This window comes from Calidris pugnax, unplaced genomic scaffold (assembly GCF_001431845.1).
Source record: "Calidris pugnax isolate Ruff unplaced genomic scaffold, ASM143184v1 scaffold107, whole genome shotgun sequence".
Taxonomy (NCBI): domain Eukaryota; kingdom Metazoa; phylum Chordata; class Aves; order Charadriiformes; family Scolopacidae; genus Calidris; species Calidris pugnax.
In genome coordinates, this window is record NW_015090901.1 from 1710165 (window position 1) to 1725117 (window position 14953).

At 39.1% G+C, this 14953-nt stretch overlaps 1 protein-coding gene across 4 annotated transcripts in view; it reads left to right on the forward strand.

The window, feature by feature from the left end:
- The window catches only part of CAPRIN1 (cell cycle associated protein 1), a 37148-nt gene extending 24925 nt beyond the window's left edge, over window positions 1-12223 (forward strand). For 3 of the 4 annotated variants that reach the window (XM_014948840.1, XM_014948843.1, XM_014948841.1), the window contains 9 exons: window positions 333-441; window positions 906-967; window positions 2511-2621; window positions 3128-3283; window positions 3485-3635; window positions 5362-5556; window positions 6797-6897; window positions 7899-7962; window positions 9502-12223. In XM_014948840.1, the coding sequence (XP_014804326.1) occupies window positions 333-441; window positions 906-967; window positions 2511-2621; window positions 3128-3283; window positions 3485-3635; window positions 5362-5556; window positions 6797-6897; window positions 7899-7962; window positions 9502-9566 (1014 nt within the window). In that variant the 3' untranslated portion in view covers window positions 9567-12223. The remainder of the gene's footprint in view (window positions 1-332; window positions 442-905; window positions 968-2510; window positions 2622-3127; window positions 3284-3484; window positions 3636-5361; window positions 5557-6796; window positions 6898-7898; window positions 7963-9501) is intronic. The other variant, XM_014948844.1, reaches the window with a different exon arrangement.
- The last annotated feature ends 2730 nt before the right edge of the window (window positions 12224-14953 follow it).

The following is a 14953-nucleotide window of genomic DNA, read 5'->3' on the forward strand; positions in this document are numbered from 1 at the left end:
CCTTTTTTTGTTTCTTCCTACAAATTGCTAATTTAGGATGAAGAATAAAGAGTAGATTACCGCCTATTCTATCAGGCTACTGAAATCTCCCTCCAGTTATCTTTTTGTCAGATGAGCTGTAATTTGTATGCACGGACTGAATTTTTATTGTAATAAATACATTTTGGAATTTTTATTACCTGCATTGATTTAAAACGTATGTAAACCCAGCAATTGTGTAACTGTGGACTGAGCTTCCTTTATTGTAACCTGATGATATCTGTACTCTGAACGTTAATACTTTTAAAACACAGTAAATTGGATTTGATCATATTGTTTTTATTTTTTCTCAGGACTCTATGCTGGAGTTTGAGAACCAAACACTGGATCCTGCTATTGTATCTGCACAGCCCATGAATCCAGCACAGAATTTGGACATGCCACAAATGGTTTGCCCTCCAGGTTTGTAATGGTAAATCCTAAACATAAATATTGGGGAAGTCTGCAAATCATCTATTAGAAATGCTTCAGTTACTGCTGTGTAGTAAAGAGGCCATCACAAATGATGTTAAAGTGTGTTTTTCTCACAAACGTGATTGTACTTTTGAAGCATCCTATTTGTAGACTTCAGATTCTCAGTGGCTTCTACATGTTGCTTGGAAGTGTGGAACATTTTAAACTTTAATAAACAAAGAAAATAGAGTTTTGCTGAGCCTTTGGGAAATTGCTGGATTATTTTAGACAACTAGAAAAAAACATACCTTGCATGGTAATAGTAATTGGTATTTTGAGTGTAGCTTTGCCATGCCAAAGGCATAATCATCTTTATGATGACGAGCTCTCAGGTAACAAATGGATAAGATGGTAATGCTCTTCTGGCAACTGTTTGATTGTACCATGTAATAAGTGAATTTATTTTCCTTCAGTTCATGCTGAGTCAAGACTTGCCCAGCCCAATCAAGTTCCTGTGCAACCAGAAGCTACACAGGTAACATATTTAGTAAATTGTATTTTAAATTATTTTAGGTTTGATGTTATAATAAGACTTCATTCCTAACTGTATGAAAAACTCAAAGAAAAAGCTGCAGCTCTCATTTTGGGAAATCTGTTATGTCTGTTATAGCTTAAGCATTACTATATATAGTTTTTATGCTATGCAGATATGGCATATTTTCTGTAATGGAGTCTTATCAGATATTACCCTGTTTGGTAACTGTTGGGTTCAAGGTTGAAGTACGACTTATTGAGGAAATTGCATTACTAATTAGAGGCCTCTTAAACTGAAGGGCACGAGCCCGGAAGCAGTTGGACTTTGCACTGCTCATTGTAATGGCCCAGTGTGGACTTCTGGGCAGTTCTTAGTTTCTGTGTGATGGTGGTGAATTTTAAGTGGGGTTTTTCATGATTCAGAGGAAGGACTTTGTTTGGAATGCTGTTTTCAGTTGAACTTTCCTGAAATTCCTGTTTAAGTAGGATCTCTTCAATGTTCTTCTGCAGTGTGTAAATGGTGTATTCACCTTTTCATTAGGATGTGCCAGGTTTTTTGTGCCAATTCAGCAATTTCTTACTGAATTGTCTAGTGATTAAAGAACTTCCTGATTTTTTTAATTAAGCATTTTATTAATTGTGTAATCTCTGAAGGACTCTACTGATCTCAAGTAATGAGTCTGATCCCTCTAGGTGTTTGATCTGAGTGATGGTAGTATAAATTGCTTGCTTTATCTTGTCCAGATTAGATCCGCAAATTTTAAGTCACTTGTTTGTATAAACATGAATGTGGTTCTTTTTCTTGAGTTTCCTTTTTATGTACCTGCTGAAGTGCTGGTACTCTCAGCAGTTTTGTTGTTTTGTAGGTGTAGAATAATTTTTTTGTCAGAGTTGGCTGAGCACTAGCTTTTACTTTACTGTTAATGATGTCTATGACTTCAGTGGATTTTTTTTTCATACTTTCCTTACCGCTGCCAATGATTCCCTTGGGGATCTTGCAAGCAGTAGCTAAACTTACCTCTTTCCTTTTTAATGTTCAACGGTGTGATGTGAACACACCCATCAGTTGTTACCAGTTGCCTCTTAACGTCCCCACTAGCTTCAAATGCAAAGCCCTCTGCTTTGTTGGCCAGAGTTTTCCATGGACTCTGTAGGGAAGTAGGGGCTGTAAAATGAGCAAATTCAGTCCATTGAAAACCAGTGCTTCTTAATTTCTGTATGAGCTTGGAGTTTGCTCATTTAAACTTCTCTATATTTCTTTTTCTCTCTGTCTTTCCCCAGTTTTGTTGTAATGGTAGTTGAGGTTTTATAAGGAAATGAGGAGGAGGATGTTTTCCAGTAAAAGCAAATATGTGTCCAGGTGATTGGGAAATATCCACAGAACTTGTTTAAAAATTCCTTAATTTTTAAGGGTTGTCAAAATTTTCTGGAAATCCATACTTTTACTAGAGAGTTCCATTCATTCCAGAGTTTTGTGATACTTTTTCTAAATCTGTGTGTGAGCATCAGCTGACTTTTGGGGGCTTTGGGGTTTATTTTGTCAGGTTCCCTTGGTTTCTTCTACAAGTGAGGGATATTCAGCCTCCCAACCCATGTATCAGCCTTCTCACACAACAGAGCAACGGCCACAGAAAGAATCAATTGACCAGATTCAGGCAAGTCAGATTTCACAGGGGTGGGAAGGACTCTGCTTGTAGGTGTGATCAAGTGTTAGTTCTGTGTTTCTTTGTAAACAGAATTTTGTCATTTTTAGTTACCTGTTGATAGGGCCACTTCAGTTCTGTTTAATTTCAAGATTTTGAGCCTGTTTGTGACCAGTAAGTCCGTCGTAGCAAGAATTTTAGCTTAATAGTTTGTCCATTTAGTTAAAAGTAACATGCCAACATCAGCAGATCAGCATCAGTGGTGTTGGGTTAGGAAATGTAGGTTTTTTTCCCCCTTTGTGTTTCAAGTTAATGAGGGAGAAGACTGCTAGGTTTTTCATCTCCCATTATGCCATGGTGAATGTGGCCGTTCAGCTGCAGTAGAAAATACTCATTTGTTGAGGTGAACCTGAGGCATTGTCACTTTTTTTTTTAAAAAAAGTGAAGTTTTTAAGTTAAATTTTTGATAGTATTCAAAAGCTGCTAAAACTTTGGTGTTTTTTTTTTTTAATTATTAGGCTTCAATGTCACTGAATTCTGTCACTGACCAGACCCCATCATCTTCATCGCTTCCCACCGCATCCCAGCCGCAGGTGTTCCAGGCTGGATCTAGCAAACCTTTGCATAGCAGTGGAATCAATGTTAATGCAGCTCCATTCCAATCCATGCAAACAGTAAGTAGTAAATTAATATCAAAGCCTTTTATTTTGGAAGTCATTCCTTATGTTGTTACGCAAATGGTGGAATCAGTTATGATTATGTAAAAAAAGTCTTTGGTTATTCACATTTCTCAGACTTGCATACTTCTTTACGTAATGCAATGAGGAATTGTAAAAAATAAATTGGACCAGAGAACTACTTTTCTGACATTATAGGTATTCAACATGAATGCACCCGTTCCTCCTGTTAATGAGCCAGAAACCCTTAAGCAGCAAAACCAGTACCAGGCCAGTTACAACCAGAGTTTCTCCAATCAACCTCACCAAGTAGAACAATCAGATCTTCAGCAAGAACAACTCCAGACAGGTAAACTTATTTTAGCAGAAACTAAAATGGCAATAGCTTCAGTAGAGCAGATGATTGGACTGTGAAGTCCTAGATATATAGTGAAGCATGTCACGTGTTCTCAAATGCAGCAGCAGCAGGGAGATGGGGAATGGGGGTTGCGATCAGTTCATTACACGTTTCTGCTGCTCCTTCCTCCTCACATTCTTCTTCTGCTCCAGCGTGGAGTCCCTTCCATGGGAGACAGTCCTCCACGAACTTCTGCAGGCTACAGTTCTTCATGAACTGCTGAAGTGTGGGCCCTTTCCATGGGATGCAGTCCTTCAGGAACGGACTGCTCCAGCGTGGAGTCCCTTCCATGGGAGACAGTCCTCCACGAACTTCTGCAGTGTGAGTCCTTCCACAGGCTGTAGTTCTTCATAACTGCTGAAGTGTGGGCCCTTCCCATGGGATGCAGTCCTTCAGGAACGGACTGCTCCAGCGTGGATCTCCCATGGGGTCACAAGTCCTGGAAGTAAACGTGCTCCAGCGTGGGCTTCTCTCTCCACAAGGCCACTGGTCCTTGGGCAGCAGGGGGACAGCAGGGGAATTCCTGCTCCAGGGGAATTCCACCCTGCAGGGGAATCTCAGCTCCAGTGCCTGCAGCACCTCCTTCTCCTCCTGCACTGACCGTGGTGTCTGCAGGGCTGTTTCTCTTGCATATTCTCACTCCTCTCTTTTCTCTGCGAGGCTACTGGTCCTTTTTTTCAAAAGAATCAATGAGAAGTTGAGGAGAAGGGAGGATGTATTCCGTAGTGCTCTGTGGCTGAGTGTAGTAGACGTGAAGTTATGCTCCCTGATGGATGATGGAGAAATCTTCCTGAGGGGCTTTCCCACTGCAGGTTTTCATCCCCCTTTTTAATTCTCAATAGAGAATTGAGGAGAAGGGAGGATGTATTCCATAGTAGACATGAAGTTACGCTCCCTGATGGAAGATGGAGAAATCTTCCTGAGGGGCTTTCCCACAGAAAATTTCTTAGTGATACCTTGCTTCAGCCTTTGTTCTCAGACTAAATTTTAAAGCTGTTTTGCTCTTACATACACAATTCCATCTTTTATTAATCTTAATGAGCCTATGGCCTTCAAATTATATTTGTAATCCACTTCATTCCTGCCAATCCCTGTGAATTGAAGCTGTTGTGGTGTACCTTTCTGCAAAGATGCAGGTAGTCTCAAGCTGTGTGCTCTGCTCTTGCCTTTGATTTACACGTCCTGTATAAAAGGATCCTCCAGCCCATACAGTCAAAGCAGCAGCTCTGTTAAAGTGTTCCCATCGATCTCATGCTAGCACAGCAACACTTAATGGAGAAGATCTGGTGAAAGCAAAGATTTCTTGGTGGTTCTCTGCCAGTTCAGAGAGGAGGAAGTTACGGAAGTGGGTTAACTTACTCATTCTGCTTCTTCCAGAGCGTGTGTTGCAGATTTTTAAAGGATTTGAAGTAGCACAGGAGAATTGTACCTGTATCAGCAATACCTGTTGCTGAGCTTGCACCATTTCTGGGTTGTTCTAGTATTGTGAGATACCTGACTACTGTACTTTTCTACTTAAATCTGCAGATTATTTTTCTTTGAATGGGTGAACATTTATTGATGCATCCAATGGGAATTCAAAGCTTTGAATGTTGAGTTTGTAGAGGGTATATATGAGAACATAAATAAAGAAGAGCTGACTTTTATAATTCATTTTTTCTCCCTGCTCTCAATACAGTGGTTGGTACTTACCATGGTTCCCCGGACCAGACCCATCAAGTTGCGGGTAATCACCAGCAACCTCCTCAGCAGAATACTGGATTTCCACGGAACAGTCAGCCTTATTACAACAGTCGAGGAGTGTCTCGTGGGGGATCACGTGGGGCTCGTGGCTTAATGAATGGTTACAGGGGACCGGCAAATGGATTTAGAGGTAAAAAGCTTTATTAAACGCTCTCATTAGACTTTTACTGACTTCTTTCTGGAAACACCATCTTAAGATACCAAGTGTTAAGCTGACCTGCTGTTGGTTTTATACTGCAGCGGTATAAAACTCTGTAAGATGTAAAAATTTGTAGTAAAAGTTCCGTTAGTTTAGCTAACTTAAGCAACTTCAGTTTTAGATGTTTTGTTAGGCTTCCTGTATTGCAAGTGTAAGCAAAAGCAGAAATACCCAATAGAATTTCACAGCCATCAAGTGAGGGATTTGGATGCCAATTGGTATTTCAAAAATGTTTTTTTTATTTCCAGTCATGGTAGAAGCAGTGTTTTTTAAGGCATTCTGTGTTTAATCACATTGGGAATAGGATGGATCATGTACGTAGCTATCAATGTTACGAAGACTTATATGTTAGAATAGGGGAGAGACTGTTTCCTTGCCAGGTGTTCTGCATTAAACTAACGGATAATGTACTGTGTGCTTTTGCCATCCTCTCTTCTTTTTGTGTGGGTGGAGAGTGGAGGAGAAACCTGTATAACTAAAATACAACTCATTGCAGCAGGGAACGCTGCGGTCACTACTTGTCTGCTTAAAACTGATCTGGATTCCAGGTGTTAGACCCTTGGGACAGGAGCTGGCCTTTGACATGGTTCCCAGCGCTCAGGAGGGTCAGCTTCTTGCTTGAGTTGGCTCTTGTGGCCTTGCAGGTCTTAGCTTTCCATTCAGATCCTAGTATTATGTTTAGCTCTGGGTTGGATGTTAGGTAAATCAAGCTTCAAGTTACTAGAGAAATGCAGTGAATTGCTGTGCCCTCTTCAGTTCTTTTTAGGTCGATGGCAGCAGGGAACACCGCGGTCACTGCTTGTCTGCTTAAAACTGATCTGGATTCCAGGTGTTAGACCCTTGGGACAGGAGCTGGCCTTTGACATGGTTCCCAGCGCTCAGGAGGGTCAGCTTCTTGCTTGAGTTGGCTCTTGTGGCCTTGCAGGTCTTAGCTTTCCATTCAGATCCTAGTGTTATGTTTAGCTCTGGGTTGGATGTTCTGTAAATCAAGCTTCAAATTACTAGAGAAATGCAGTGAATTGCTGTGCCCTCTTCAGTTCTTTTTAGGTCTTCATTCTTGTTTCTTGTAGTAATATTAGCATTGATGTTGCAAACATTTGCTTGACTTACATGGTATCATAAAGTAATAGGTTATCATTTCCAAGTGAAAGACATGTACCTTCTTCCTTAGGAGGATACGATGGCTACCGTCCTTCCTTTTCCAACACTCCAAACAGTGGTTACACGCAGCCCCAATTTAATGCTCCTCGGGATTATTCAAACTACCAGCGGGTAAGTCACCCCTCTGTTGTGACAGTCTAGAAATAGAAGAAAAAAAAGTACCTGTCAACAAAAGCACTTGAATAAATCTATTAGGGCAAACTTTTCTGATAACTTTTTTTATTGTTAATGAAGACAGAAGGTTCAGGTAGTAACCAGATACTTGGAAATAGCAGAACATTAAATGGCTGAGTATAATTGGGAAATGTGTTCTTTTTGGCTGATTGATCTATAAAGGAATTAGTCTAGTAACTAGAGCAAAGTTGGGCTATTAAATGACTGAGTATAATAAATTGTTCTTTTTGGCTGATTGATCTATAAAGAAATTAGTCTAGTAACTAGAGCAAAGTTGGGCGAGTCATAAAGAACTCTTCCTTAAACATAGTTATTTTCACAGCTTTGAGAAAGAAAGGAGAATGTCAGTCCATTGAAATTAAATTTTCAAACTTGTTTGGGACTGCTTGTTCTTCTGCAATGCTGATGTGTTACTCTGAGGTTTGTGCAGACTTTTGTTTTTCTGAGGGAATTATGCTCAATTTGCTCAAAGTTTAGACTGACTGGAAAATGTCTCGCTGTGCATATCCCTAAACAAGTATAAAAAAATGAGATCACAGATTTTGATCCTGCTGTTAAAATGTGGCTTCATTTATTGACTGGCTCTTTAGCAAATTAATCTGTTGCACCTCTGTGTAGTTTAAAAGATTTGTATGCTAAATGCATCTATTTACATTTCTTACTTATATTGAGCAACATGTCCAGTAACTGGAGAGACAATTTATCATTGTATGTTTTATTATACCTACTGGGTACCAATAGGAGTAAGGTTTTGTAAGATTTTTCTAAGATTAATTTAACAAAATGGTGTATGTTGAAGTCACGTGAGTTTTAGCAGTATACATTGATAATACATACTGGCATATATACACCTTATTTTACTGGTAATTAATGCCTTCCTGAAATATAACAAAATGCCCAGGTTTTATGTCATAACTCTCTTAATTTCTTTGCTTCAGGATGGATATCAACAGAATTTCAAACGTGGCTCTGGACAAAGTGGACCTCGGGGAGCTCCTAGAGGTAATTCCTGAGTAGTGAATAATTGATTTGGGCTGAATCGACTTTTTTTTTTTTTTTTTTTTGATCCACCTTCTAGAGTTTTGGATTTAAAGAGCCACCTTACTCCTTATTCAGCAGGTCACAATTGAAGAGTAAACTTACTTTCCTCTGACCTCATAGTTGACCCTGCTTTTGAGTAGAGGTTGAACTTCGAGGACCTCTTGGGGTCCCTGCAGACTTGAATTATACTGTGATCCTTTGAACTTGTGGTGGAAGTTTAGTTGGCCATTGAATGAGGAATTCTTTGAAAAGAAGTTGAAACAATTGCTTTTGATACTTTAAATGTTACAGAACTTTTTAGTTCCCTTGTATTAATGAAAGCCTTAGGAAAGGGAGATTATTTTTTTTTTTGGTGGAGTTTATCATGACTTAAGATCTGCTTAGCAGGTGTGTTGGTAGTTTGCAGGTAAGATGTTTATAAAGCAGACGTAGGGCCTGAGATGGCTGTCAGCCTTCAAAATTGTGTGCTACTCTGTAGCACTAAAAGATGTGCTACTGCATCTGTTGTGGAGGTCTTTTGATCTGAGAATACAAAACTCACCTCCATGTTCATCTGTTCCATGATCTTACAGAACTGTTGCTTTTAGTCTTGTAGCTTCGTAAGAGTGTTTGCCAGGTGTTAATGTGAGAAAACAGACAATGAGACTGTAGTTGAACTTAAAATTTTTATTTTCAACACTATTTCCACATTTGGGTTTTTTTTTTTTTAGTAGATTTTTGGTGATGAGACTCTTCTGTGTCAATACAGGCATTTCCATGAGAATCTTGAGTTCTCACCAAAGCCTTGTCAGTGAGGGCAGCTCAAAGCTGTAAATTGCACTGCCCCTGAAACCACAGTTCTGTGTGGTAGTTTGGTTTTGAAGAGTTCTGTCCTTGACTGGGTACTGACAGCACTATAGTGTGGAACTGTGGCCTGAAATTCAGCATAAAATTAGGCTGTGGGGAAACTGGGAGCCTATTTTAGGAAGCACAACTATAGCAAAGAAATGTCTTGAGTTTCATTGTCAGGCATCTGCAGGCAAATGTGAGAGGGATTCCCCAAGTGACCTCCAATTCTTATATACAGAGAGTGTGAGCTACAGGCAGTCTCTTAACTCCCATTCTTTTACTCCTTCATTAAAACATGATTAGTTAGTTCATGGTGCTTATATTTAAAATACACTAAACCAATTACTCCTTATATTGCTGCAAAACTTTTGATCTTAATCTTATGTTTGTATCTTCATGATGTGATTTTTTTTTTTTTTTTCTTTTTTTACCCCCTGTTTTTATTTGGAGTGTAACTTTGTAGTTCTGGGGAAAAAAAGTCTTGGGATAAAGCTGAAAACTGTAAAGACAGGCTACATGGTGTTGAGTTTTGATTCAAAGGAGCTTTTAGAACCATATGGAGCCAAAATAAAAATTGGAAATTCTTACAAGTTTAGATCAGTGCTTTTAGGATTATTTTTTTTAAATACCCTGACTTCGTGCCTAATTCAAGTGCCTTTTTATATTTTCTAGGTCGTGGTGGGCCCCCAAGACCAAACAGAGGGATGCCTCAAATGAATGCTCAGCAAGTGAATTAAAGAAATTCACAGGATTTCATTAAACGCCAAAAACACACTGGCCAGTGTACTATACATGTTACCAGAAGAGTTATTATCTATTTGTTCTCCCTTACAGGAAGTTTGTTGTAAAGGGACTATTTTCATTACCCATAATGACAGGACTACAGTTGCCAGCTTTATATTACCTGGATATGGAAAGGAACGAAACAACGTTTACTCTGCATGTTCTGTCCTAAGCATCATCTTGAGCCTTGCACATGAGATTCAGATTCCTCACCCTTGCTAAGAGTAAAGCAAAAAGCAATTTTCAGGGTGATCCAATCTCCATGGTTAACTGAAGTGGCAGGAAAAAAAAAAAAAGACTCACTTCTGGCATTTAAAAGTGATGTAACAAATTTGGATAAAATCTGCAAATTCGTAAAGATTTACTGTGGTGGCAGTTGGCAAAACTTAAATGTTCCCATGAAAGGATGGAAAAGGTGAAGTGTGGCTTGGTAGAGCAACTGCATTTCAGCTTTTTCTTATTAAATTGAAGCACTCAACAGTTCAAGATGCGTAGTGATGCATATTTCCCTAAATAGACAAATAGGCTTCTAGCCATTTTTTTAACAAAGAAGAAGCACCCTTAGCTACAGCACTCCTCATCACCAGGGCCCTGTTTCCTGTGGCTAAGGATTTAAGATCGCTTGCATAACTGCTAATGTAACTGTGTAATTTTTATTATTTTTTTTTTTAAAGAAGAAAGGAAAGAAAAAAAACCAGCTTTGATTTGGCACTTCAACAAAATTTTGCAACAAATGTGAGAGATAATCCGGATGGCCACTGTATATTTGATGTGAAGTATTTAGATATCTCTTTGAAACACTTTTAAGTTTCTTTGATAGCAATGACTTTTGTAAGGATTGGTATTTCTCTTATCATTCCTTATGACTTGCACATTGTCTGTCACTAATACTTGACCTTGCTGTATTATCACCTAAATAACTGATGCCGGTACTGATGAAAATCTCTAATGGATAATCATAACACTTTTGGTCACATGTCCTTCTGTCTTTCCTGCAGCCTTGAAGGTTTTAAGAAATCTCAAATGCCCGCTGCTGCTGCCCTTTTAATTGCTATCTTTTGAAAAGCACCAGTATGTGTTTGAATTGATTTCCCCTTTTAAGGGAAATGACAGCCAGCAGTTACAGTTCTAATGGTATAAGTAAGACAAATAAAACATGTTTATAAAAATTGTATCCTGGAACACTGGTTTTCAACGACTGAAACAAATTTAATGTAACGGGGTGACATTTCATAAGGTTGTTTTTTTGTTTCGTTTTTTTTCCCCCCTCCCTGATAGATTCTCTTTTTCCTGAATAGATGTAAACCCTCCTGTTTTTCCTGATTTTATTCTAATAGCTGTGACTTCTTCTGGGAAACTTGTTTCCTTTTAATGGACTTTTCCTTTTCATCAAGGCAGCAATGTATAAAAGAAATGGCATAAGACTAGGAGCTGGAAAATACCGAGTCTTATTCAAGTTTTACTGCATACTTGTGGTATAATCTTTGGAAAATCACTTGTGCCTACCTTTTGCGCACATGCACTCTCTCTGCAGTGGGGAGAATATATTGATAGCTGCCTCCATAGAGGTGTTGGTAGTTCTGTTGCATTCTATAGCACCTGCAAGAAGAAAAAAAAGTGCTATATGTGTTAAGTATCGCTCATCAAATAATTCCCACCTGTGGAAAGGTGACATTAGGAACAGCTACGTATTGTTTAACTGTTATATACGAAACTGAAGGTTGTTTTCGCTCAGAGGGTCGTTTCTACTTTGTATTGCAACTGAACTTTCAGAACTTGTAGTCAGGTATTTTGACTTCGTTGTGAAATGATTGGAAACTCCATACAAACAGGTGGTAATATCACTTTTCCATCTTCTGTGTGAAGAGCACAAACGAGAAATGTTTTCACTGAGAGAAGTGATAAGCTTGTGAAGAAGATACTACACACCAGACATCTTGAAACGATACTGATGGCCAGAAGCAGCAGTTTTAGTCAAGGCCTAGAAACATTCCGTACCGGTATAAGGATAGAAACTGCAGTCTGGTGAGAAGTTGCTGTTCTGTGTCTTTTTTTAGGAAGCTATTACCAAGATAATAGTCCCGACTGTTTTTTAACTGGAAAAAAAATAAAAAGACAAACCTTTTAATGTTGAACTGATGTAGGAAAACAGTGAATTCTTTTTTTTATTATTTTATTTTTTTGTGCATCAGCTTTTTAAATGGTTGGTAGAACACAAGCTGTTCAGCTTTTTCCATTGCACACCAAATGCTTCTTTAATAGCTAATTGTAGTTTGACAATAAACTTGCAGCATACTAAATTAAAGACCGCTGAATGGATCACAACATTCCATTTAAGGTTTTGGGGGTTGGTTGTTGGTTTGTTTTTTTTTAACTTAAATTTATTAATAAAACATTGGGTAGTTGAGAGGCCTCTTAATTGAGATACAACTTTGTAAGCCTTTTCCTGTATGAAAATGGTCTTTAGAGTAGCTGCTCTACTGTATGCTGATAGAGGGAGATGTGTTATAATAATAACCATAAAACAAGTACTTAAGATGTGTTTAATCTGGGAATTTGCACTGACTCCTTTAATCTCAATACATGCGTCTAATAAACAGTAATACTGAAACGTTGGCTTGAGTCACAGTACGACACACAGACCCACTCACTGGTTTTCTGGCCTCTTCAGGGCAGCTTTTAAGTATCTTCACTCCGTAACGTAGCTCTAGATCTGAGTTACATCCAGATCGCAAGCACTCCTAGATAAGGTTCTCTTGAAAGAGGTCATCTTTTGAACAAAGACCTTGGTGAGAAGTGATGGTATTGAGGCTGAAGGGTGGCAGTTCTGGGCCGGTTCTGTTGCAGAGCCCTTTTAGGGTGCCTGGATTCTAGTTGGGTGCTGCGGTGGGGTAACTCCAGCCTGGCACCTGTGGTTGCACAGCGTGAGTGAGCAGAACAAAGTGCTACTTCTGAGCCTCTATGTAGACACATCAGTTGTACTCTTTGGTGCTTTTACTTGATTTTTCTGTGAAATGGTCTTCTGGGAGCATAACAGACTAGTTATGACTGCCTTGCATAGACAGCTGCTATGAGGAGATAGAGATTTTTATTTTGGCAGGGGGTTAATTATCTAATATTGGTAGGCTCTGATAGCGCACAGTGGTATGTGCTCGAGAGCAAACCTCTAGCTTCAGTGTCTGTCTTCCTCTTGGCTGTAATACAAGGATTCTTGAGTAAATTATTCAGTCACTTGACTTTCTGGATGTTTCTACCTAACGTTACTGTGTCTGGGAAACTTGGATCGTTCCTAGAAGTCCTACAAGTTAAATATTTAACTTGGAAATCATGAGCTATTGTCTCACACTTAAGGTCAATTTGTCGTATGTTTTACTTCTCTGTTCTTCCTGGAGATGGGCTGTCTTTTTAGGAGCAGTTCACCAATGTGGCTTCCAGGTTTTGCTGTGGAGGGAGTTCTAGACTTCGCTTAATGCCTATTTTATCTCCAAGATACTGTCTTTGTGTATAGCAGTCTCTAAAGCATAACGTCCAGAGTAGCTGGAAGATAACACTGACTTCTCATTAATAGCCAGTTAATGAATTCTGCTGGGATTTTGAAACTCTCAGAGAACTTCGTGACCTTAAAAATGTGTCTTCTCAAAATATCCTGCTGACCTGAGTTGTTAGAGAGGCGGATTCTTAGACTGGGTTCCAGGCTGCCTTCGTAAGTGTCTTGGGAGAATGGATCGAGAATGGATCAAATGCCATTTGAGAGAAGAATTATTAAAAAGGGCTTTAACTCTGGACAAATATTGGGACTTCCTTCTCTCAAATGCCATTTGAGAGAAGAATTATTGAAAGGGCTTTAACTCTGGACAAATATTGGGAAGATGATAAAAGATGTTGCAAAAGTGGTTAAACTTAATCTGATTAAAAGCAAATAGGGCAAAACCTTTGTAGTCCAAAACAATAAGATACAAAAGCAATTGGTCATAAAAATCTTGCTCTTCCTGTTCTTTTTTTGAAGCTCTGGCATTGCCCAAGCTGAGTAGTTGACCTTTCTTACCTCTTCTTTGCAAGGAACCATTCATTATAAATGCCCATCTGAGAGACAAGTCTTGGGGCTTAGTGGACAAAATTGTGCTGTATTCTTAAATTTTCTCCCATCCTGAGTCTCTTGTGGATATCAAAGGGATGTGAGAACACAGCTCGTTAACCAGCCCCATTAATGAGACTGCTAGTTGCATCTTGACAAAGATTGTCCTCCTTGCACATGGGAAACTGTTCTTGAATAAAATGAATGCAAAATATCAAAACAGGCAATTGAAGATACAAATTCATAGCTGGACTTTGAAGTTTGCGACCATATGAAGTAAACTATATTTTAGCCTTTCAAATCTCTGCACCCATTTTTACAGAATTTCTTCCAGCTGCACTGAATGTGGATGGGACTGGAAAGGTTTTTTTAAGTGCTTGAGCTGGCACCAACAAAGTTCTACAGTGGGGTGGGTAGGGGTTCTTCACTGACCTAAAAATCAGTGCCTCAGTGCAGGAAAGGATCCTGAACAATAAAATTTTCCTTTTGGACTTCCTTATTTACATTTGGGCTTAAATATAGTTATGATTATCGTTGGGAACTTTACTGGAAACTCAAACATTGCAAAATTGTGTAGGTTTCTTCTAGTTGTGTTTTTCTCTAAATGATAAAATTTGTTAAAATTTTGAGTGTTCCATCTCAACATTGGCATCTGAGCGTTTGGTCTCATACAGATCTTGGCTGTCTTATATTCAGTAGCAGAACTTAACAGAAGGAGCTTTGACGTGAACTTTGGGGGAAAATAACCCTTATTTAACATCAGATTAGCGTGCCTGATAGTCAAGAAGGCGGCTGATTGCTTTAATGTGTTTCTCTTTGGCCAATTTGTTTTTCTGGAGGGGGAGAGAGGGGGAAAGTCCTTCAAACTTCCCAGTTTGCAGAAACCGCTTGCTTTTGCATTCAGATGTTTGTCATCCTGGTCAGTACATTTTCCATGAGGAAAGTTTCCATGGTTTTGAGAACCGCTGCACCTCGGCTGTTTAGGATTTGAGGTTGCATTCAGATCGTCTTAACGTCAAAGGGAAAGAAAACATCTACGCTGTAGCAGACTGTTAAAGAAATGTAATGTCTCTTTCTTTATGTGAAAGCAAGGCCTTGACCTTCATGCTTCTATGAAAACTTAAAAGCAGCATCTTGGATTTCTGTCTGTTCCTACAAGGTTTCAGACGCTGGCTGATAGTGAATTTTTGGTGTGGGATGGCAGAGCCTCTGATGAGAAACTTAATTTTCTAAACTCTTTGTCTAAGGGAAGAGGTGCTATTCTAT